This window comes from Battus philenor, unplaced genomic scaffold (assembly GCF_028537555.1).
Source record: "Battus philenor isolate CCGP_79_NKW_IND1 unplaced genomic scaffold, ilBatPhil1.0.hap1 SCAF_30, whole genome shotgun sequence".
Taxonomy (NCBI): Eukaryota; Metazoa; Arthropoda; class Insecta; order Lepidoptera; family Papilionidae; genus Battus; species Battus philenor.
In genome coordinates, this window is record NW_027181694.1 from 1,826,750 (window position 1) to 1,852,999 (window position 26,250).

Sequence of the window (26,250 nt, forward strand, 5' to 3'; positions counted from 1 at the left end):
TTATGGTTTGGAAGCCCCATTACTTACCTGATATTGATTTCCTGTAAATTTCTATCTGTAGTGAAGTTTAGTGTTAAAAACTTAAAGTAAAACACATGTTAATTTATACATTTATTAATTGAATTTAAATTAAAACTACTCAAAATACTACTTCTAGGTACTTTCATAAATAATGTAAATGTTTTGATATTATATGATAGTATGATTTAAGTAAATAGATACTATCAGTGTATGTGTTGAGATCCACAATCGTGGACCCCCATTTTCATTTCATTGACCCCCAAATATTTTTTCGTTGACGTAGACCCCTTGCAGGTTGTCATAGACCCCTAGGGGTCGATATAGACCTTTTTGAGAATCACTGTTTCAGCCCATAGACGCCCACTGTTGGGCCTCCCAAAGATATCTATGGAGGGTATATACTTGCCACGCTCGGCAGCCGGGTTGGTGGTCAGTGTGGGGTTATGGTACGTAGATGACGCTGCTGCCCATCCTCTAGAATCTTGCTTGTGAACAGTGACAATCCTATATAATTAACGCACAAAGTGTGAATTATTAAGAATCGAACCCACAATCCTCGATCGCAAGTCTCACTCCTTTGCCGCTGAGCTAATATCACTCAAATTACGTGTAGACAGTTAAAACAACATTATAATGACAATAGAAATATAATTAACTTTTATGTTGCATTAATATTGAAAATACATTCAAGTAATAACATTGAATAGTTTAGTGATTTATTTTAACAAGTAAGAAAAGGACTAATATTTAGCCAACTCCGCACATACAGTGGTAGTCGTGCACTAATTAGTGTAACATAACTCCTGAAGATGCCCGGGGAGGGGTGAAACACGTGTTGAGTGATTTGGCGGTGGCGGTTGTGTGATTCGCATTGTTTACTGCATGCGCATTTGTCAGCGAGATGGCGGGCGGTTCACTTTGTTGCACGACTACCACTGCATGTGCGGAGGTGGCTAAATATTGGTCGTTTTCTTACTTAGGATGGACTTCCGCAAGGTAACGCCTGATTCCATTAAATATTTATTTTAAGATTATAAGTAGTAAGCTACCACTGGCTCGGAGCGGTGATGTAACAGCCGGACAGAAATGTAATAATAAATAAATAATTTCTATTTAACCTGTCAACTGCCTATGCACGTATCTCCGTACTCCCAGACGTACACGTCATATCTGCCCGAAATAAAGTAGGCTATGTTATATCCAGTCACCTTAAAAATAAAGTTCAAAATCGCTTGCTCTTGATGTACAGACTACAGGGTTATAAACAATAGTATTAAATTTATAATTTTAAAAAAAATCCTACCCAACACTGACAGGCGCCATATTGCAGCAAACGTAGGGTTAAATGAAATTTAATTTTTGATGTGTACATTATAACAACCATGTAAATGTGTCAACAAACCAAGTTAGTTCTATTTCGATCGACTAAAAACTATTGAATGCTATAATAAGATTTATTTAATTAAAAAACTAAAGAAAGTAAGGTTTAAATATCTTTTGAAACTTTATTATATATAAACTCAGACACGTGTTTTTTTTAGAACCAAAGATAACTAGAATATAATGTTATCTATTTTATTTTGATTTGAAAAATATGTTTCATTTCTTGCCGTCTTTTGATATAAACTGATTAAATAAATGCAAATGATGTTGGTAATTTAAGTATATATATTTTTTAAATGTATCAGTAAGGTAATACGTAATAGATTGACAGAACAGAACGAACATTCAAAACTGCATCGCTACAAAAACTGTCGATATAAAAAAGTATATATATAAAGAGGTTACATATGCCCCTGTCAGTCGCCAATACTGTCACTTTAAATCACGTGTTTATAAGTGATATAAAGAGTGATCCGTGTCTTCTTGTAATAGTAACAAAGCTTATATTATATTATTATCGTTTTTGGAAAGCATGTCATGTAGAGTTGCGACCATGAGCCGGTAGACGCGGCGTGGGATCCCACAGGTGGGATGACGATATATATAGTTATGGTCGCTGGAAGTTGCCGAAAGCAACGAAGAACTGGTCATAGTGGCGATCTCTTGCTTATATATATATATATATATATATCTCACGGTCAATGCAAAAATGTATATAAAAATGGAATAATTAAAATGTTGATATTATAAGTATGAATCTACTAATTTCTTCTAAATAGAATGAATGACACTGAACCTGACAGCATTCTGTATATAACTAAACAAGACATACATATATATATATATATATATGTCTGTCATATTTGCTTAATTATAACTTGAAATTTTATGCACTAAACTTGACTGAATATATTGAATTATATGATAATGCGTTTATAATAAAAGCCTCTAGGATTTATCTTAAGCTATAATGAACCGTTCATCACATATAGTGTGAACAGCTTCCCAAAAATGGTTATAGATTTCCATATACGTCCACTGCTGAACATCTTGCAAGCCCCACCGCCGGCGATCCCATTCTCCCCTCGCTACACAACGATAGCGCGATTTAATGTACCACTAGCGCCATCTGTTGACGGACGAATTAAAATACATGACTTTAGTGCTATTTATCTTAGGTAGATGTCGCTAAAATTAAAGCTATAAAAGTTTTATAAGAAGCAAAAAGGTTGACGAAGATCATTCAGGCTTCGAAAACTGACAAAACCAGGTTTAACTTTTCAACGTTTCTCATTTCTGTGTATAGTCGCAGAAAACTTATACCTTTGCACAAAAAATTCCTAAAAATTTAACTTCTTTATTTTTAACATTTACAAGCCATAATATTTTTGTTTGACAATTTATATGTATAAAAGATGTAATCAATAATAAAGTTTAGGCAGTGTAAAGATAAAATTAAAAACAGAATGAGAACTGTCAAAATTACTTGCAGTTTTTTTTTTATGAAAGTATCAAAAATTCAGGTGGCAATGGAAAATATATCGGGTAGGCAATACCTACAAAATGGTTAAAATATCGAAAAAATGGCATGTATGTACTATTTTTAAAATTTATTTATTAACACTTGTAAACCACAGACAATAAATAGAGGAAAAAAAGAAACAATTAATATGGTACAAGAGGCGGTCTCTACCGAACAACCTTTGGATGGAGATGAGTTTAGGGGATACGTACATACAAATACACCTATCCCCCGAATTACACGGTACTTGTTTTGCACGTTTTCGCTTTTACACGGTTTCCAAATAAGTTTTTTTTTTTTTTTTAATGACCGATTTTATTACCATCTCACATAATGTAAATATTTCTGCTTCAAACATCGAATCGGCAGAAATAACTTCGAGTGATGAAAGTGAATTCGAACCATTCGATTTCGATTGCGAATAAAAGAATGAGAGTAATTTCTTTGTTGTTCTTCTGTTTAATATATTGTAATTAAAAAAAAAAACAGTATTTCCGTAACATATTAAAAATTTTAACTTGTCAATGCATTTTATTTTTATTTCTGTGTACACCTAAAAATATTGAAAAAAATTGCAACTGTTAAATAGCAAAATTATGCATTATCTGCCAGCTTTTCGATTTACACGGTTTTCACTTGAAAATTTTTAATTTTCGATTTACACGTTTTTCTCAGGAACGTATCTACCGTGTAAATCGGGGGATAGGTGTACTTACATATCTACATATACATATATTATGTTTGCACAGAGGCACAAATAGGTAAATAAAAAGTAAGAAGTATTGGTTGTATTAAGGTGGACGAATTTAACGACACATTAATACAAGATGGCGGATGTTACATTGTTAGAATGACGTATGCGCTGTCCGAGCGCCTCAGGCAGAACGAACGAGTGGCAGCGATCGTGCGGGGGGGGGGAGAGTCTCTCCTTGCGGCCCTTCGCCTTCCCCGCATATAGGATATGCGCCGATACCAATTAAATGTAAATTTTGAATACACTAGAGATGGGTAGCTTGCATGCTAAAGACAATAAAGATAAATATCTTTGCAAAAGATATAACCACTCTCCAGCGCGCGCGCGTTACCTCTGTTATCTCTGTTTTTATACTTGTAACTAGTTGCGCTCGCTCAGAGTTAGAAAGAGATGGGCTTATGTAGCAATTTACACGTAAAAGAGAGACACGGATAGCTTTGCATGTTTGTAATAAAAATGTAAACTACGGGTTTTCAGAACGACGACATCACGCGCGCGCTCGTTTTGCTTTTTTGTGCTTTATGACAAAGACATGAAATGTTTAATAGGAATATTATTATTAGTGTTAGCTGCCTTATTCTCTCTCCGAGCTGCATTGAGCTAAATGAGTTAAAGATATAAAAGAGTGATATATATCGCAAGATCGAAAACATATAAATCACTGTTCTTGTCAGGGATACATGATACCCATCTCTAGAATACACATATCTAGAATTTTTATATAAAATGCGACGGAACTTATTCCTAATTTGAATTAAGATGTAATCTGTCATTCACAGATATAATTAGACGACAAAATAATTATTAATCTAATTTACACCCGAATTTTTATACACGATTTTATTTATTGAATATCATAGTTAATTATCAAAAATAAATACACTTTTTTAATTCTTTGTTTTTGCATGAACTGTTAGAAAAAAAGTTTAATGTCACATAGAGCGTGTATAAAAATTTTAATTTAATTTTAAACTTGACTAAACATAAACAGCCGCTAATGACAGACTATAAAAAAAAAAACAACAAAACAAAAGGGCTGTCAAGTCTAGGTTATATAAATTCATAAACCTTAGTGTACACATGTATAATAAAGTTCCACAAGGTATCTTAGACATTCCTTTTCTTTTTTTAAATTTAAATTTAGAAGTAAATTTTTAAATAAATCTTTAACCCTTAATAGTCTGATTTTTTTTTAATATTACTGTGTTTGCTTGAGGGTCTAGATGAAGGGAAAAATATATAAATTTTTTTTAATTTCGTTGGAAAGAATATTACACAACAGTAAAATTCGTACAGCCAACCTATAAAAAAAACTAATAGTAATGTAAACATTCGGTTTAAAAGATTGGTATCAAAATTGAAACTCTAGGCTATTAAGGGTTAAATAGTTTTTATTTGATCCAAACACGTGGAACTTTGCTGACTCATTTTTACTTGATTGATATTATAATGTACACATGAAAAATAGTTAAATTTAATTTAAAATGAACATCTGTTGAGTTTCTGTCCGGATGTCAGATATGCGTTCCGTGCTGGTGGAAGCATGCTGCTTATTATTAAAATCGACGACTCGATTCGTGTAAATGCCTATTTGAATAAAGATGTTCTAAATTTGAATAGTAACGTACGAAATTTTTCAAATTGTTGCGACATGTCTGACGTATCTACGATGCGACTTATTATCGAGTTAGTTATAAAATCGATTTTTGTTTCAAAATTAAAACGGCCAATATTTAGCCACCTCCGCACATGCAGTGGTAGTCGCGCAACGAAATGCACCTTTCTGACTCTGTGTTTGGCACTAATCGATGTGGCGTAGCTCCTGAGGATGCCCCGTGGAGGGGTGAAACACGTGTTGAGTAGTTTGGTGGTGGCGGTTGTGAGATTCGCATTGTTTGCCGCATACGCATTTATCAGCGGGCTGGCGGGCGGTGCATTTCATTGCACGACTACCACTGCATGTGCGGAGGTGGCTAAATATTGGTCCTTTTCTTACTTAGCACTCTGTGTGTTCCAAATTATTAGATTTGACATATGAATCTAGTCTGATGTGGTATATAAGGCACTGTTCAGCAAATAATATGCGAACAGATTTACAGAAATGTCCATAGAAATTCTTTAATCGCGCGATCTAGTGTACCACTGTCCAAAAAACCAAGCTCTTAGTAGATCATTGTTCCGAGCTGGTGGTAGCTTACTACTTATAATGTTAAAATATAGGTCTGTGTCCACCATTAACCCTTTCCACTCCAACGTCGAGTGTCACTCGACACTGATTTTGTTTCACAAGCTCCACTGTCGAGTGATACTCGACATGGTGTAATACAGTAATACCCCGCTTTACGCGAGGGATACGTTCCAAAAAAAATCGCGTTAACTGAAATACGCATATAACGAGTATGTTTATGATTAAACATAGTCAAAAATTATTACAAAAAAATAAAAATCATTTTAATCAATCACTTTAATTCTAGGAACACTTTATGCAATACATACTCTTTGTTTTTTACGGAAAAATACATCTATTGTCTTTTGGTAACGTTTTGTTTACGTTCTTGTAAAATACGTTCATAACACACAAAACTGTTTTTAATTGTTTGACAGATGGTCAAGACACCATAGAGAAGTTGATGACTACATTATATTTATACGCACTCTTTCGCGTAATTCGAGGCATTTGAACGCGAAATTTGCAATTCCCGTTATAGTGAACCTTTCTGACTCTGTGTTTGGCACTAATCGATGTGGCGTAGCTCCTGAGGATGCCCCGTGGAGGGGTGAAACACGTGTTGAGTAGTTTGGTGGTGGCGGTTGTGAGATTCGCATTGTTTGCCGCATACGCATTTATCAGCGGGCTGGCGGGCGGTGCATTTCATTGCACGACTACCACTGCATGTGCGGAGGTGGCTAAATATTGGTCCTTTTCTTACTTAGCACTCTGTGTGTTCCAAATTATTAGATTTGACATATGAATCTAGTCTGATGTGGTATATAAGGCACTGTTCAGCAAATAATATGCGAACAGATTTACAGAAATGTCCATAGAAATTCTTTAATCGCGCGATCTAGTGTACCACTGTCCAAAAAACCAAGCTCTTAGTAGATCATTGTTCCGAGCTGGTGGTAGCTTACTACTTATAATGTTAAAATATAGGTCTGTGTCCACCATTAACCCTTTCCACTCCAACGTCGAGTGTCACTCGACACTGATTTTGTTTCACAAGCTCCACTGTCGAGTGATACTCGACATGGTGTAATACAGTAATACCCCGCTTTACGCGAGGGATACGTTCCAAAAAAAATCGCGTTAACTGAAATACGCATATAACGAGTATGTTTATGATTAAACATAGTCAAAAATTATTACAAAAAAATAAAAATCATTTTAATCAATCACTTTAATTCTAGGAACACTTTATGCAATACATACTCTTTGTTTTTTACGGAAAAATACATCTATTGTCTTTTGGTAACGTTTTGTTTACGTTCTTGTAAAATACGTTCATAACACACAAAACTGTTTTTAATTGTTTGACAGATGGTCAAGACACCATAGAGAAGTTGATGACTACATTATATTTATACGCACTCTTTCGCGTAATTCGAGGCATTTGAACGCGAAATTTGCAATTCCCGTTATAGTGAACCTTTCTGACTCTGTGTTTGGCACTAATCGATGTGGCGTAGCTCCTGAGGATGCCCCGTGGAGGGGTGAAACACGTGTTGAGTAGTTTGGTGGTGGCGGTTGTGAGATTCGCATTGTTTGCCGCATACGCATTTATCAGCGGGCTGGCGGGCGGTGCATTTCATTGCACGACTACCACTGCATGTGCGGAGGTGGCTAAATATTGGTCCTTTTCTTACTTAGCACTCTGTGTGTTCCAAATTATTAGATTTGACATATGAATCTAGTCTGATGTGGTATATAAGGCACTGTTCAGCAAATAATATGCGAACAGATTTACAGAAATGTCCATAGAAATTCTTTAATCGCGCGATCTAGTGTACCACTGTCCAAAAAACCAAGCTCTTAGTAGATCATTGTTCCGAGCTGGTGGTAGCTTACTACTTATAATGTTAAAATATAGGTCTGTGTCCACCATTAACCCTTTCCACTCCAACGTCGAGTGTCACTCGACACTGATTTTGTTTCACAAGCTCCACTGTCGAGTGATACTCGACATGGTGTAATACAGTAATACCCCGCTTTACGCGAGGGATACGTTCCAAAAAAAATCGCGTTAACTGAAATACGCATATAACGAGTATGTTTATGATTAAACATAGTCAAAAATTATTACAAAAAAATAAAAATCATTTTAATCAATCACTTTAATTCTAGGAACACTTTATGCAATACATACTCTTTGTTTTTTACGGAAAAATACATCTATTGTCTTTTGGTAACGTTTTGTTTACGTTCTTGTAAAATACGTTCATAACACACAAAACTGTTTTTAATTGTTTGACAGATGGTCAAGACACCATAGAGAAGTTGATGACTACATTATATTTATACGCACTCTTTCGCGTAATTCGAGGCATTTGAACGCGAAATTTGCAATTCCCGTTATAGTGAAACCGCGTAAAGCGGGGTATTACTGTACTTCTTTTTGCGGAAAATTTGAAAACAGGAAAGATTTTTGTTACTAAAATATTTGAATCACGAATGAATGAAACATATTCTAGAATCGCAAGATATTATAATTAAATTAAATTTGATCGATGCTACATAACAGCCTTGGAGTGGAAAGGTTTAATGCACAAAGTGTAAGACTATATCCCGAGAATTGAACACGCAACCTACAATCGCTGAATCCTCTACTCCTGGGCTACCACTGCTATATATACTATGTACAATAACATTATAATATATTGTACATAGTATATATAGCAGTGGATATTAATTATTATCAGTAGATATTAATTATTAATAAGTTTTTATTTGTACCAACAGACGCGAGACTCGTGTACAAGGCGATCGTAGCACAGGAAAGTCGACACTCCGACGGAAACAGACGCCATGATGTGCTTCTATGACACACTAAGCCAGTGTTTCCCCACCTTTTTTGTGATATGCCCCAAAACGTTGGCGAGTTTGTAGACTGTATAAACGGGTTGAATAAAGTAAAATAAATGATGTTGGTAATTTAATTAAAATAATATTAACAAAGTAATAGGTAACGGTAAAATAATACGACACACTAAGCCAGTGCTTCCCAACCTTTTTTGTGATATGCCCCAAAACGTTGGCGAGCCCGTGGACTGTATAAACGGGGTAAATAAAGTAAAATAAATGATGGTGGTAATTTAATTAAAATAATATTAACAAAGTAATAGGTAACGGTAAAATAATACGACACACTAAGCCAGTGTTTCCCAACCTTATTTGTGATATGACCCAAAACGTTGGCGAGTTTGTAGACTGTATAAACGGGTTAAATAAAGTAAAATAAATGATGGTCGTAATTTAATTAAAATAATCATAACAAAGTAATAGGTAACGGTAAAATAATACGACACACTAAGCCAGTGTTTCCCAACCTTTTTTGTGATGTGCCCCAAAACGTTGCCGAGCGCGTGGACTGTATAAACGGGTTAAATAAAGTAAAATAAATTATGGTGGTAATTTAATTAAAATAATAGTAACAAAGTAATAGGTAACGGTAAAATAATACGACACACTAAGCCAGTGTTTCCCAACCTCTTTTTGTGATATGCCCCAAACGTAGCCGAGCGCGTGGACTGTATAAACGGGTTAAATAAAGTAAAATAAATGATGTTGGTAATTTAATTAACATAATTGTAACAAAGTAATTGGTAACGGTAAAATAATACGACACACTAAGCCAGTGTTTCCCAACCTTTTTTGTGATATGCCCCAAAAGGTTGGCGAGCGCATGTACTGTGTACACGGGTTAAATAAATTAAAATGATGATTTATAAAACTAGGTAATAGTAACATAATACTATTACGTACTGTGAGTTCTGACTCGAAATGAAACACCGCTGGTTCACAAGGAGTCCTTTATTCACAAATCAGTTGGTCACCCTACCATATTTTTACACAAAGTATACTTTCGCTCAGTCCAAACTACGCTTCCAAATCGCTCAAGAAATCACTGTCCAATTACTTACCAAATAGTCACTTTGTATCACTGATCGTAGATCTCAATCTTATAACTCGAAAAACAACACTGAACTGTCGACATGGGAAGTACACCTAATTATATTACGGATAAGGTTCTAGTAAGTTCGAGATAGTACTCGGTTAGAATTTTCGAGAACCGTACACAAAAATAAAGATGATGAAGAAGATGACAAGCGCGAAAGATAATGTGAAGAAAGGAAAAAAAACTAAATAAAAAATTTCTCGAAAATATAATATCCCTGTCCATCCACTAAATAGGGTTAAACCAGAGGTCCTCAATAACAGGGGCTATAGAAAATAATGAAAGATCAATATTCGACTACTTACACTCGCAATACTCGTGTACTCGACTCGCATTGGAAATATAGAATTGTTTCGATTTTGTTATCGATTCATACCTAGTCTATCCATAAATTAACTGGCAGTTTACATACTTAAAAAAAAATATTAATTTGAATTTCGAATATTAGGTTCTACGATAAAAAATAGACTCCTTTCCCGCCATTATTGTATATATTTTTTTTAGAAATTATTTGTTTTGAAAATTGAGTGAAGCACTAAAGAGAATAGGGTTGCAGTAATTGCACTGTATGTTTAGGCAAGGAGCCAGCGGACATTTTTGATACATTGAAAAAGCTATGGATTAGCCGAATGTTTGTATAGCGTACCATCCAAAGGTACACTGAAACTATGTCTGTTGATGACCGTGAGAGATCCGGTTGACCGCAGTCCATTCGAACAAACCAGGCCGTTAATGCAGTCAAGGCCAGAATTCGTCGAAATCCCATAAGGAAGCAGAAAATCTTTTTCAGAGAAATGAGAATCCCACCGAGGACACTTTCTAGGTTTATCAAACATGACTTTGGTCTAGAGCCTACCGGAGATACACAGGACATACCTTCAATCAGGCACTAAATCAAAAGAGAGCCGAAAGATCAAAACAGCTGTTACTTCGATACGCAATCGAAAAACAGAAAATTTCTCTTTACTGATGAAAAATTTACAATTGAGGAGCACTACAATAAACAAAATGATCGAGTTATGCACACAGTTTTAAAGAAGCTTCTGAGGTAGTGGCCAAAGCTCAGCGAAGCTATCATCCTGCATACGTCATGGTTTTGTGGGGTCACTGAACTCCATTTTTTGCGAAAAAGGAGTGAAATTTCCAGCCAAAGTGTATATTAAGATACCGTGTTAAAAGCGATAGTTAAATCTCTCAACAACATCTTACTCAAAAACTAAGTGTGGGAATCCCAACAGGATTCAGTCCAGGGTCATAAGACGCGCACTACCCAAATATGAGCTTCGGCTAGTAGGGCATGAATATATAGTTCACGGACCCCTCCGTTCCGTGAACTCATTTCCAATGAAGCTGTAAAAGCCGCAAGGCTAACAGAACAAACTTCACATGAGTTTATAGACTATAGTAGGGATTAAAACCTTTGGACTGTAAATTATGGCCTGTGCTAGAGGACATGGCCTGCACTAAGCATCACCAAAATATTGAGTCGCTAAAGAAATCTTTGGAGGCAGCAGTGATCAAGTTTTCAATGGAAACCGTTCGTAAATCCATTGACGCATGGCCCGATTCTTCAAAAGCGTACGTCAAAACTAAGGGAAGACATTTTGAATAACTAATTTATTACTTTAACATATCATTTTCACTCTACATAATTACATATAAAACTTTATTTTTTTTTAGAAATTATTGGACATTTTCTTTGTAACAGAACGTGTGGCTAGATTAGGTATAATATTTAACAAGACAAAATCTATATTAGTGTGGGATTTTTCCTAGGGCCGGTCGATCTTGAGGTTTACAAGACAACATCTATATTAGTGTGGGATTCTTCCTAGGCCAGCAGATCTTGAGGGAGTAACAGCACGAAGTCTTCGTAGAAGTGTATTTAGACATTTGAGCTCCGCCGTATTTATATCGACGTAAATGAACAATTTTATTTCTGTGGGATTCCCCGATTTCGATGCGCCGCTGAAGATGACGTAATGTTGCTTCTACACTAGTGTCATTGCTCCGAAGCAGAAGACGATCCACTGCAAGGTCTGACGCCAAGTGTTTCGATTCGTGGTCGCCACTCTAGAATCTTTCATCACCAACTTGGACGTACGATGTGATCTACTTTCTGCCACTTAAGACCAGTAATTCTTCAACCTACATCGGTGACTTCGGTTCCGTTATATTTAGAAATATGAAATTCTCTAAATTATTACATATTTATTTATAAAAAATTGTCGTGTTCGAACTTGAACTCCTCTGAAACGGCTTGACCGATTTTTACCAAATTTTATATGCGTATTTAGTAGGTCTGAGAATCGGCTACTATCTATTTTCCATACCCCTAAGTGATAAGGGTTGTTCACCCTTAAATTTTTTTTTTTTTTTTTGTCAAAATTTTTTGTTTTTTATTTTTTTTATGATACAACATACAAAAATACATACAACCCTAAATTTTCACCCCTCTACGATCAACCCTTATTTTTAAATTGAAAATTAGAATTTTTTTTTTGCAAAACAACGTTTGCGGGATCAGCTAGTATTTATATAAAACTAAACATACGGCACTATGAAGAATCTTGCATAGGTAAATTGACTCTGTGTTTGGCACTTATCGGTGTAATATTACTTCTGAGGATGCTCCGTGGAGGGGTGAAACACGTGTTGGTGGTTTAGCGGTGGTAGTTGTGCAATTCGCATTGTTTGCCGCATACACATTTATCAGCGGGCTGGCGGGAGGTGCACTTTATTGCACGACTACTGCTACATAGCGGAAGTAGTCATATATTAGTCCTTTTCTTGCGTAAATTGAAGTGGCAGTGGACAAGCCATACAGAGTATACATGACCCACAAGGTGGATAGATTTCATCAAGCTTGGACGACGCGGGATACAGGGTTTTGTGTAACCTGTATTATTAAAGAGCTATGTGTAAGACATATGTCCATCAGCGGAAGTACTTTGTATGAAATTTATTGCCAATACTAGAACTATTTTATCGTGTTTTCTCTAAAATCTGCTAGATGGCGCTAGTTGGTAAGCGTCATAGACATAGTACTGTTTTACCGACGTTTTGTTCTCTGTATTGTATTATTTCTGAAGATGTTAATGCTGTTAGCCCTAAGGCTTTTACAGCTTCATCGGTACTGAGTTCACGGAGCGGAAGGGTCCGTGAACTAGATTTAAAACTAGAAACTAAAAGCTGGCGGGGCGCCTACCAGTTGCACGGGGACGCTCGCACGTTGTTCAGGCTCTTCGCGGTAGAGCTTTGACGGGGTGTGTTGCTGGAGTGTGCTTGCGGGTTAGTATGGCAGCGCGGACCACAGGCGAGCCGAAGAGGGATCCGGATCCAACCATGGTGCGGCCACGCTGTTCGCGGTTAGGGAGCGGGCGGCCGCTCACTAAAAACGAGTGTTGTGGTGTTTCTGTATGCATGTAATACGTGTTCCAAAATAAATAAATAATTATATATCAAAAATTGTTTGGCTTCCTGGACCTTGAGCAGTATACCATCGTCTGCATGTACAGTATCCGGCGATAAATATTGTTGTAGTTGTAATTTTTCTAAATCATTAAATACTTAAACATAACGTGAACATGTTTTTCCATTTTACCCCAACCTAAAGTGATGGCTTTATAGAAAAATTGGTATATTTTATACAAAGAATAAAAATAATTATCAAAAGAAGCAAATGATACTTGTTGTAACAGCTCCTAATAGATATCGGACTGTTTGTATTTCGTGTGACAGAGATAACGCTCTACGAAGCTGAAATTAGCCGATTGTCTCTTTCAAAAGGTCGATGTGCAATATTTATTGCTGGATACTGTATGTTAATTACAAATAAAAACAACAGAATTCTAATTACTATGTATTTATTATTAAAAAAATAAACTATGTAACAATTAAATTGCACCAGATTTAACATAAATAATTTAATATTATAGGGTCCAATATTAAAGAATCTGATCCTAATGAAGCTTGGGTTCTGGAATGTGAGACATCGGACCACAAGATGGCAGCCGACATTATTTTTTTTTTATTATTACATCAATAAACATGGGACGTCAACATACAAGATGGATAGAGAACCGTATTAAAGTTGAAGACGCTATATGCAGCCCGCCTAAAAAACTGTGGGGGACACCTATGTCCACCAGTGGACTATGGGTGGTCCTATGATACCTACAGATCTTTATATATATATATATATAATAACTGTGACATAGTGAAATCAGCTTATTGATAAGCTATATGTCATGACATATGATTAATAATCTAAGACAATGCAATTAATTAACAATTGGAGAGACAGGAAATATCTGTTTGATACGAAGTGGCAGTAGGCACATGGTACAACTGGCAGCTGTTGGTGTTGGTTAGTCTCAAGTGGCAACCAGGAGCCGTAAGACGCAAGGAAGCCTTCCTCTAGGTAGATCAACGACATAGTTAAGCTCATAGAATATGGGCATGACAGGTATATGGTCATCTGGGAGAGACTTATGCCTTGCAGTGAGAATCTTTCGGCTGACCTCATTGTTTCCCTTATATTCTTTTATTTTGTGGGAGACAAGGTAGGTCTGTAGCTTAATGTAAAGCTTGTTGTAAACTCTTGTTGATGATGGATCAGGACAAGTTTAGAATTCTTGTAGCATTAAGCCTAACAATGCCATTATAGCGAAGCTCAATTATATATATATATATATATATACATATCATCACTGTACATGATCTATCTAATCTTGGCATACCTCTTCAATAATAATACACTACTAAATAATTAAATAATACATTTATCCAGAGCTCCAACATTTGTATGCCTATTAACCTAATTATTTAATTGCTAAAAGATTATAGAAGCGGCGTCAATTCATGACTGATAGATAAATTACCCAATTATTAATTACTGAATTATTCATTGTTTCCCTTATATTCTTTTATATTGTTAATGTAGACCGCACCTCCGTTAGCACTTATAATGAGCGCGGAGACTCTCAACAGCGCGATGCAAAATTTTGTTGCGTCTACCGTGGCGCCATCTATCATTTATCAGTTTCATTACGTCGCCGCCGAGATGCGATCGACTGCGCGGACACGTGGGTAAGAGGTCGTTGCTAGGCAACGCGTTTTTCGAGGCGCGGTCCAAAAGCGGAGCGGTTAGCGAGTGGCGCGCGATATGAACGCCACAATTTAATAAAGATTTATATTAATTCATATTCATATATATACATATTTATATAACTTTTTTGTATTTAATCACAAAAAACTAAGAGTTAAACATAGAAGATATCTATCAACAGTGTGTGAACAGAGCGGTGATCATGAGGTAGATTATGTGTAGACCGACCAACAACAACATTGTCGTTGGGTGCAAGCGCAAGATGGGTCTTTCTGGTCTTTGAGTGGAGGCCTATACCTCGTAGGTGTCTATCTAATATGATGATAATATATTTTTATACCAAAAAACTTTCCGTCAATCTTTTCTCATACATTTTCTCTTCTCAAGTACAATCAATGACTTCAAAGCGCTCGCAATTGTATATCTTAGTTCATGGAACTTGGCCACAGATAATCTATATGTGTTTGTCTGTCCGTTGTTCAGTTTAAGCACTAGTATGATATGTGTGTCACGTTGCATTATCTGTTTACATCTTTCGGGATTTGCATTTTCTAATTTTATGTTCTTTTGACTGTAAAAAATAATAACAATTAATTTTTTAATGTATTCACGAATTATATGACTACCCTCAAAAAACATATACAGGTCAAAAAGAACAATTTAAATATACAGGTGATCCGATTATAGCTACTAAGGTGTGAATATATACAAATGTAACTGACATATATTAAATTAATTTACTTTTTTCTATTATAATGCAACAGGACAATAACTTCTGGCAATACAAAGTCTGCAAGGACAGATAATAAATAATTTATTTTAATACTCATACATTTAAAAATGCATTTTCTTACTGTATTATCTTCACAAATTTATTATTTCTAAAACATCTTAAAGATTTTACACTTATATACAATGAACATGTATATAAAAATGTATCACTGCTTCCCTTGGTCAAATGCAACCACTTGGAACATTTGGAATGATTTTGACTTTATAAATTCATAAGAAAATTTTGTTTAGGAACTTGTAAGTATCATAAAATACAATAATTATAGAAGACTTGAATTATTTGACTCATTTATATATAATTTATTTAAAATATTACCTAGTTTCTGGAAGTATATATTAGTGGGACTGGAAAGCAATGTTGTCTCTGTCGACATATTTTACAGAAAAACCGATTGATTTGTTACCGCTCCGGAATTGAATTGTATACTAGACAGCAAAAGGTTGTTGATAACAAAGGTGAATATATTGTTGATTAGAAATAAAAACTTGTTAAAGTAGTCATGTGAATGTAACTTAAGAAAGAGACATTACTTTCTGGTCCCCCTATTATATATATTCTGCAACATATGAGGTGTATAACTAAGTGTGTATACATATATATCATTTTATATTATCTTACCACAACGATATATCTATTTTCCAACTCATGTTCACCAATCCAGGCTTCACCAACAAATGACGTGGTATGTTCTCATATATCTGTTCTGTGCATAATAACATTGATAATTCCTCAGCGCATTCAGGACTGAATCTGGCAATGAGATGAATAAAGGTTCAAAAAATAAATACCATTAAAGCCTTATTCTATTATATATCATTACTGAACACAGCTCCTGTATAAATACTTATGATGGACACATATGAGAAACAATATACAGATAATTAGTGTATATATACCATTTTCCAATCATCTTGGTGTATAAAGTGATCATTCTGATTAATATATTTTTTTCTGTAGGAATGTGACAGGCCAGTAACTTCTGACGGTACAAATTCTTAAGACATTGATAATAAATAATAATTAATTATAATATATAGTAAAGTACCCAGCGATAAATATTGCACACTGACCTTTGGAAAGAGACAATTGGCTAATTTAGGCTTCATAGAGCATTATCTCTGTCGCACAAAATACAATGACTGACAAAACGTCGCATAGGTAGTGTGGGACAGAGATAGTGCTCTACGAAGCCAAAATTGGCCGATTGTCTCTTACCAAAGGGTGATGTAATAAAATTGAAATGAGAAGGGGAAGTGAGAGGTAGATGGAGAAATACTCTATATGTTAGGGGGACCAGAAAGTAATGTCGTTTTAGTCAATATATTTTACAGAAAAACCAATTGATTTTTAATGCTCCGGCATTGATTTGTATACTAGATGGCAAAAGGTTGTTGATCACATAGGTGAATATACTATTGATAAGAAGTAAAAACTTGTTAAAAATATAGATGTGTGAATTTAACTTAAGAAAGCGATATTTTTTTCCGGTCCCCCTAATAAATTGCTGAAGGCCAAAGAACAAACATGTAGACATAAACGTTAAAGCAGTTGTAAAATGCTAGCTTCCAACCAGCTCTAATGGAAGTCTATGACGAGGCCTATGTCCAATATACAACTTATGTCCGAAATGAAGATGATGAAGAGCATTCATCGTAAAGCTCTAGTTCATGGACTTCTTCCGATCCGTGAACTCAGTACCGATGAAGCTGTAAAAGCCTTAGGGCTAACAGCATTAACATCTCATCTGGATATGTAGGAAGAAGATTTTGGTTAGTGAAGATGAACCACAATTCAAAGCAAGGAGGTTTCAATGCACTTATTATGCAGATCATCAGCTCTGAACACCATACCCTGTCCCTCTTTCAACATGATGGACCTAGAACCCTCTAGAATATTAAGAAGTTATATCTTAATCTATCATAACACTTACTTGAGATTTTCTAGAAAATTCCTCATATCAGTCATATTCCAGGGCTCTTTAGTTGCAGATCTAGACCGTGCCACATGTCTCACCACTGCCCTCACCGCTGAGAACTTATCCGAATTTGTCAAACTTGAAATGCGGCCATCTGGTTTACCTTCAAGCTCTTTTATGGACACTAAAAACATTTTAACATTGTTTAAATAAATTGTGTAAAAAAATATTTCTTGATACTTTAATCTAAATCTAAGTTTATATGACATTAAAGAATCTACACTGTAGAATATAGACATCACAGAAATCATAAAAAGTTTGAATGTAGCATTAGAACTGTGAATTTATACCTCATTATATTATATTATATATTATATATTATATTATATATTATACATATAACAGAGTGGCGATGCACTGTAACATTAAAAACAAGAAAATCTACGAGGTAAAAAATATCGTGTCAAACTGGCTTGCCTCGTTGTCCTATGGCGAACTCGAGAATAACCTGGACTTAAATCGGCTAAACTAAAAAAAAAAAAAAAAAAAAAAATAGTGATAACTCATCTATACATAATCCTCACGACACAGGCTTAGCCTAGTGTGAGGGTTATAGGAAATAGAAATTTTAGAAATAAGTAAACTTTGTTAATCTATATCGCCAAATCTAAACTGTAAATAATTTTTGTCAATAAATCTTTTCATTTTCATTTTTTCATTTTCATTTGTCAGCCAAGAGTTTTACTAGCTTTTGCACCTATTACCAATCATCCTATATATAAAATGATCATTCTGAACCTCTATTGGAAAGAAACAAGCTAATAATTCTGACAGTACAAAGTCAAAGTGAATAAATTCTAATTTTAAAATTAATTTTATTACTAAAATTATGGTTGTGATAAATTGCTTAAATTATAACATCAAATTTATTTTATTCAACACCATCTTTTCACTTATAGGGTACCCACTGCTAAACATAAACCTTCCACATAGAAAAGGATCTGTAAGAAGCGGCACACATCCTTTGTCTTGTGATTGGATGTCCTATGCTCCGCTTGCTGGTCTGTGGTCTCCACTCCAAAACCTTGATGACCCTGTAGCCATTTTTTCTGTGCATTACGTAGCCAGCCCGACTTTCCAATCTGCTGGACTATGTCGGTTTTTGACATCTGTCCTCAAATCTTCACATTGCTAATACAATATTTTAGAAAGGAATATATATGTAAGCATATGGCAAAATATGTAAACAAATAAAAATAAAGCAAAATAGAACAAAATGTAAACCCGTATGATACTGGTGGGAAAAAGATCGAAAGTGAGGAAATGAATGGAAAAATGAGTTAAGAAAATAATACCAAAAGGAATGAAAGAATTTGTGAAAAATAAAAGATATTTAAAACGAAAAAAGTACAGATCTCAAAATAGAATATGTAAAAGAAAATATTTTGCAATAAATAGTCTCCGTGTACCCAAGACGGGGAAGTACGAGAGACCCCCGGAAGCGGAGGCGATGTAAAAAGAATAATTTTAGAGAAATTCCAAGTACAGTCCTGTCCATGGCTTGTTAAGTAACCGAGTTTCATTATTATTATATATTTTTTTAAATATATTTTAAAGGCAATCGATGCATACACGAGAACAAATAATTAGTCACTTGACAACGTAAACCATACGATTTTGTATTGAATTAATTATTCCTAAATATAAGACCGATTTAAAATTTACTTTAGCCGTCATTTCCCATAATCACTCAACCTATTTCAATCACTATGAATAACGAATAAGGTAGCAATCACATATTATATTAATAAACTGTTTACAAAATATAAACTCACAAATGACAAATGGTTTGATTTCCTTTTTCTGGACCTCGGGGATTACGTATAAAGCTGGCATCCACTGTCCTGGACTCTCTGATAGTAATTCATATTGCTGTGACATCTTTGATAAAAAGAATTTATGAAATTAAAAGTTTCTATTAAACTTTCTACAAAATATATTTACTGTCAGTTGTCAGCTGCTTAATGTATGACAACAAAGTCTTTGACAAAGTGTTATTGATATAGTTTTATGGTAGGTGTTTCGCCAGTTATTGAAAGTAATATTATTACCAGCAAAATGTAGTAAGTACCTAATTTGATCTATTTTTATTATGACATTCGCAGCTATTAAATTACTGAATTGATTAAATATAGTATACTTTTTGTTTCTTTTCTTTGTAATAAACACCTACAAACGAATAGAACGAGAATCCTTAATATCCATCACCCAGATACTAAGTGGTCAAGAATATTTTGATACCCCCGTCAATTAATTTCACCGTGGTCGATGATGCCCCACTATTACTGCATTCACAGTGCGACTCTGATTAGCCGCTGAAGGTAAGAAAAACGGGTTATCTCTATACCAATACTCCTTGCCCAGGGATATCACTCCCGATATAGAAGTAAAGAAATACATGAATTCATTAGTTACTCTGAGAAGAATCGTAATGTTTACACTAAAACCCATGCACTAATTATAAAAAAAAGAAAAATATTATGTGTGATTGTTTTAATCAAATGACTTTCGACTCGTAGAAATCCAATTTTTTTATTATAACAATTTTTAAAATAAATATGTTTAAAACTCATTAATTTAATACATTGAACATGAAATTAGAAATGGCCTATGTAGTCATGATATCGATATTAATACAAAAATCGATATTGCAAACAGTTACGGTTGTTGGCAACCCTATTTTTTTTTTACAATTTATACGACCCACGGACAAGTGACGCTTCGAATATACATGTATTAAGGTGTAGAAATTCAAGAAGTAAAATAGTTAATTTGTTGATATAACTACTAAAGAAGTACATACGTAAATATATATATATAAAAAGTAATGGCTACAGTACAAGGAGCTCCTGGAAAACAATGGCCGACGCGTCCTAACATGCAGCATCAAAATAATCAAAACCAAGGCAATCTCACATTAAACAGGACGATAAATCTTTATCCATTAACAAATTATACATTTGGAACTAAGGAGCCGCTGTTTGAAAAGGATGCATCGGTGCCGGCGCGGTTTCAGAGAATGCGTGAAGAGTTCGTCAAAATTGGCATGAGGAGGTTAGTCGGTTTAAAAACATTTATGTCAGCTAACAATAAATATGTGTTTAATTGGTAATATATGCTTCTATGTGGTATTTATAGTTTTTATATCAACGTTTTGACAGCCTTTAGTAATTGATACTGCCACTCACAAAATAATATCTTTTCATTTATACAACGCGTCATTTCAACATTGAGATGCATGTTCATATTTTTATCTATGCAATATCGTAGACAGATTAAACAATCAGGGGAGATTAATCCTCGCTCTCCTTGCCAGCCAGGACTGTATGTATGGGACATCGCCATATACACTTATATTTTCTTTGATCAATGTGAGAAGTATTACTAGAAGTTCTTCCGATTCTTCACACAATGCCTAATGCTAACACTTTCTGACTTGTTAGTAATGTTACCTTGGCAATATTAATCAGTCAAGCGAAGATTTGATTGTCATGTATACCAAAATCAAACAGTACAAGCTGTGATTCTGAGGAATTTTAGATTGTAATCAAGTTGTGGAGCATCCACCTAGGTATTTATGGCTTGCAAATTACACTTCTTTATTTCAAGAAACATTTAATAGACTGGCCTGAGTTAAGATTACCGAAGGTGATCTTAGTTACCTTCTGCGGTTATTACAGAAGCACAGCACTATGGCAAAGAGGTATGAAGTAGTAATTCATACCTCGTGTCAATTATTCTTTATTTTCTAATCTATAATAATTGTTCTTGGTCCATTTTGTGTGCTCCACACTGCATTTTGTACAATTTCAACATTGCAAAATATTATTCAAATTTGAACATTAAAATACCACAATCAATTTTAGATCTGCAACTGGAAAGATTTGAACCCAATATTAAAAACATACTTTAGAAAAAAAGGAATATTATTCTATCCAAGAATACTATACTGATGTTAATGAGTGGAATCAAATGTTAATTCTCACTCAGGAAGCTATTTATTGTTAAGCGCTCTTTATAAAACTATATGAAAGAGCAATTAGTGAGTTGCACGGGATCTTCTCAGCAGAACTGCCTTCCGAGGTAGTGGTAGCTTCCTGTAAAGACAACAATGCTGACTTTTATGTTAATTGAAATTTGAAAGTGTGTGTGTTTGAATATTTTGATTTTAAATATTAGTTACATAGACTATAATTTTATAACAGCAATTAGTCCATATAGTTATTATCTTGTTTCTATAAATATATATCTATATGCATATATTTGTATACTTTGTATGTATCATAAATTCAGTGAATCTTTTGTAGGCAACTGTCTGAATTAAATTAGGAAGTCAGCATTGTTGTTAGCACATAAACACCCACTGCGAGGTATGGGCCTCCCCCATAAATATCTATGGGATGATATACCATATTTGTCACACTTGACAGATGGGTTGCTGATCTTGGTGAGGTAATCAGAGGACTCTGCTGCTTTGTGCATCATGACAATCCTGTATAATTAAAATAATTGAAAAGATTTTATCCTCGGAATTGAACTGGTGACCTAATCACAAACACAAGTCTCAATGCAAAAACCACTAGGTTACCACTGACAAAATAGAAGTTTATTAAACAAAAACTTGTTAAAAAATTCTATTACTATGTGGAATTAATTGCTCTAATTACTGTATTTACCCTTTCCACTCCAAGGCTGTTATGTAGCGTCAATAAAATTTAATTGAATTATAGTATATTGCGATTCTAGAATATGTTTCATTCATTCATGATTCAAACATTTTAGTAACAAAAATCTTTCCCGTTTTAAAATTTTTCACAAAAAGAAGTATTACACCATGTCGAGTATCACTCGACAGTGGAGCTTGTGGAACAAAATCAGTGTCTAGTGACACTCGACATTGGAGTGGAAAGGGTTAAGGATATTGTAAAAATTGTAACAAAACACTGATCTGAGTTTGTTGTAGCATTGAGACAAGAGGTAATTTGATATGAGGGTTCCAATTAAAAGATACCTTTAATTTGAAGGATCCATATGTAGAGAATCTCAATATGATTTTAGTTTCAATCAAAATGGGCTCATTTGTCATTCTTGTATGATATACACAGGTGTTCACATTAAATGATCCTGTGAGGATAAAAAAAATTTGCTAACACGGTTTACCTTAGTGACTTGAATTTAGTGGCCATTAATTCCAGTGTAATATGTAAGCTAAAAGAGTGCTGGACTGAGTGCCTTCAGTGCTATGCCTTCTCAAATCTAGTGAAACTGTTCCAATAGTATTTAATGGAATCAGGCATTACCTTGCGGAAGTCCATCCTAAGTAAGAAAAGGACCAATATTTAGCCACTTCCACACAAGCAGTGGTAGCCGTGCAACAAAGTGCACCCCCCCACCCCCAAGCCACTGATAAATGCGTATGCAGCAAACAATGCGAATCACACAACTGCCACTGTTAATTCACTCAACACGTGTTTCACTCCTCCACGGGACATCTTCAGGAGTTATATTACACCAATTAGTGCCACAGAGTCCAATAGGGCATTCAAATTTGTTGACGCCAAAATGAATAAAGTATAAAACTAATAATCTTTATAATCACTACATAAAAATGTTATGAATTGCAGGTCAGTGGAAGGTGTGTTGTTAGTCCATGAACATGGTTTACCCCATGTGCTGCTGCTGCAGCTAGGCACGGCGTTCTTCAAGCTACCAGGTGGAGAACTAAACCCAGGAGAGGTAAATATTGTCAATTTAATATTACACTAGCTGACCTAATTGATATTGTCCTATATATATACTAGGAACAATTAATTTTAAGCTCGAGTTTTTATTTGGTGCATTAATATATTAGGGGGACCAGAAAGCGATGTTGTTTTTGTTGTAATCTTATATAATTAATGACACAAAGTATAAATTATGGAGTGGGAATTGAACTCCAAGTCTTAGTCCTCTACCACAGGGCTACCGCTGCTTGTGGTTTAATTTAAATTAATTGATGCTATATAAAAATTAATCTCATTTCCCTAAGACAACTTGAGAATATCTTTGCTGATGAAAGTTTTTTAGAAGATACAATTTCCAGTGCGGATTACACTTGTGAAGTTAATAAGTCGCAAGAGCTGTTGTTGAGCATTTATGAAACCTATTTTTAAAGTCCACGTTTTTTATAGACAATCATGTCTGTTTTCATGTTGGAAAAGCATCAACATTATATTAAGGGGATCAGAAAGTAATGTTGCTTTCTTTAGTTAAATTCAAACGACTACATTCTTAACAAGTTTTTATTTCTAATCAACCATATATTCACCTTCATTATCAACAGCCTTTTGCCGTCTTGTATACAAATCAATGCCGGAGCGGTAACAAATAAATCGGTTTCGTTGTAAAATATGTCTACAGACACTACATTGTTTTCTGGTATCCCTAATACATGGGTACTGAATAAATCATGGAATTGAAAGGAATTATATAATAAATAGTTGACTAAGATATAACAGCGTGACAAATGCCATCTATTTTGGGTATAGATGACATGCATATATAATATAAACAATAAAATAATGGAATAAACAAATAGTATTGCTTAAAGATATATTAAGTAGTATAGAATATAAGTTATTACTATATCAGAATACTTCATGTTTATTTTGAAATTACAGGATGAGATTGAAGGTCTGAAAAGGTTGCTGACAGAGACATTAGGAAGGCAAGATGGTGTCAAGCAGGAGTGGGTGATAGAGGACACAATAGGTGAGATGTGATTACTTTATTTCAATAGACAGAATTAACTAGATAATCAGTAAGGTTAGTTAATGTATGACATTTTAATTTTATTACACATGTCTATGATGTTAGAAAAAAAATTGTTTAATATTTGAATAGTGTTAATACAGAAAATTCTATATTCCTACAGGCAAAATAAGGTTTATTAGTGTTATATTTACAGCATTCATTCCAATGCACACATTTTTTTCTATTAAAGCAAAGCGAATGCAAAACAATATTTCAACTATTTGTAAAATGTCAATAAAAATAAAATTTATTATTTATTTAAAATTTAAGTTCAAATGCACTACCGATTCAATTCTCTTCGTTTTATAAATTCAAGCTTGATTTTAACAAAATGAACCTGGCATAATATAATATATGCCTCTGATAATATTTAAAAAACCTAAAGTTATGGATTTTACTTTTAATTTTCTGTTATAATCTTGGGACAAATAAAAAAAATACCAAGAACACAACATTTATAGGTATTGAGGGTTTGAAGTACCAAGAACAGTTAGAAACTAGATATAATATTTTAGAATAGTAATTTTAGTGTCAGACTCAAAAAAATAGTCAAAATAGGTGTTATGCTCATAGAAATTTCAATTCGTACCTTATTATTTAATGTTATACTAATATTGATACTTTGGACAATAAATTTTTAAATAAGTAAAGATGAAAGTCTCAGAATTAATGAGTTATACATATATTGGATGGATGGTAAAAAGTTATAAATAAGACATGGTATGTAAAATATCTGTATAAAATCAATTAGTTAATAGAAGTATTGGATAGTAAAAGGTTTCTTAATAATACATGATAGTTGAAGATCTAAACAATACCTACATAGTATTGATGAATTATATATTACATATTTTCAATGAAAAAGGGTTTTTGAATAAGTCATGATAAATGTCTATATAATGAACGATTTATACATATATTGGATTGATGATAAAATATATGTATGACATAATATAATTTTAGAATGGACGAGTTAATACATATTTTGGACGGTAAAAGTTTTTATTTAAATAAGTCATGATAAATGTTTCTATATAATCAATGAGTTTTACATATATTGCCTGGATGGTAAAAGATTATATACAACATATGATAAAATGTCTCTATTGAATGGATGAGTTAATACATGCAATGAGTAGTAAAAAGTTCTAAATAGTACATGATATAATGTCTACATAGAATGCACAAATGGTAAAAGGTTATATGTAAGCCTTAATAAAATGTATATATAAAATGGATGGGTAAAGTAATACACCATATAATCTACATTTAGAAAGAATGTTTAAAAACATATTTTGGATAGTAAGATTCTAATACATGATATTTTTTCTCAATGAGTCAATTAATATACTTCATGGTAGAATGTTAATAATAAGATATAATGTGCAATAGTTTATGAACATGTCAAGACATTTTCATTTTTTTCAGGAAACTGGTGGCGTCCGAACTTTGAACCACCACAGTACCCATATATTCCACCACATATAACCAAACCCAAGGAGCATAAAAGACTGTTCCTTGTCCAACTTCAGGATAGGGCTCTGTTCGCCGTTCCTAAAAACTATAAATTGGTTGCCGCACCTCTCTTTGAATTATATGACAACGCACAGGGATATGGACCTATTATATCTTCGCTATCTCAAAGCCTCTGCAGGTTCAACTTTGTTTATATGTAGTTGTTACCAGTAACAGAATAGACTATACATGTCCTAGTTATTACATTGTCA

The 26,250-nt window shown here is 34.1% G+C and overlaps 2 protein-coding genes across 2 annotated transcripts; one reads left to right on the forward strand and one right to left on the reverse strand.

Moving 5' to 3' along the window:
- Nucleotides 1–14,858: 14,858 nt before the first annotated feature.
- On the reverse strand, nucleotides 14,859–19,612 carry LSm-4 (Like Sm protein 4). Its single transcript, XM_068771237.1, has 4 exons — nucleotides 19,507–19,612; nucleotides 17,687–17,855; nucleotides 16,375–16,506; nucleotides 14,859–15,534 (listed from the first exon to the last, which is right to left on the reverse strand). Exons 1-4 carry the CDS (start codon nucleotides 19,610–19,612, stop codon nucleotides 15,318–15,320), a joined length of 624 nt encoding a protein of 207 aa, XP_068627338.1. The 3' UTR covers nucleotides 14,859–15,317.
- An 825-nt stretch (nucleotides 19,613–20,437) lies between these two features.
- On the forward strand, nucleotides 20,438–26,250 carry Cpsf5 (cleavage and polyadenylation specificity factor subunit 5). The gene is made up of 4 exons (XM_068771197.1): nucleotides 20,438–20,785; nucleotides 23,356–23,467; nucleotides 24,391–24,481; nucleotides 25,952–26,250. The coding sequence occupies exons 1-4, from the start codon at nucleotides 20,559–20,561 to the stop codon at nucleotides 26,197–26,199; spliced, it is 678 nt and encodes a 225-aa protein (XP_068627298.1). The 5' UTR covers nucleotides 20,438–20,558; the 3' UTR covers nucleotides 26,200–26,250.

Coding starts and splice junctions, on each gene's coding strand:
- Cpsf5 (XM_068771197.1), top strand. CDS start 20,559: ATGGCTACAGTACAAGGAGCTCCTGGAAAACAATGGCCGACGCGTCCT. Junction 23,468..24,390: donor GAGAACTAAACCCAGGAGAG/GTAAATATTGTC, acceptor TTGAAATTACAG/GATGAGATTGAAGGTCTGAA. Junction 24,482..25,951: donor GGTGATAGAGGACACAATAG/GTGAGATGTGAT, acceptor CATTTTTTTCAG/GAAACTGGTGGCGTCCGAAC.
- LSm-4 (XM_068771237.1), bottom strand. CDS start 19,612: ATGTCACAGCAATATGAATTACTATCAGAGAGTCCAGGACAGTGGATG. Junction 17,856..19,506: donor AATCAAACCATTTGTCATTT/GTGAGTTTATAT, acceptor AAATGTTTTTAG/TGTCCATAAAAGAGCTTGAA. Junction 15,535..16,374: donor AAAATAGATATATCGTTGTG/GTAAGATAATAT, acceptor TATTTTTTACAG/TCAAAAGAACATAAAATTAG.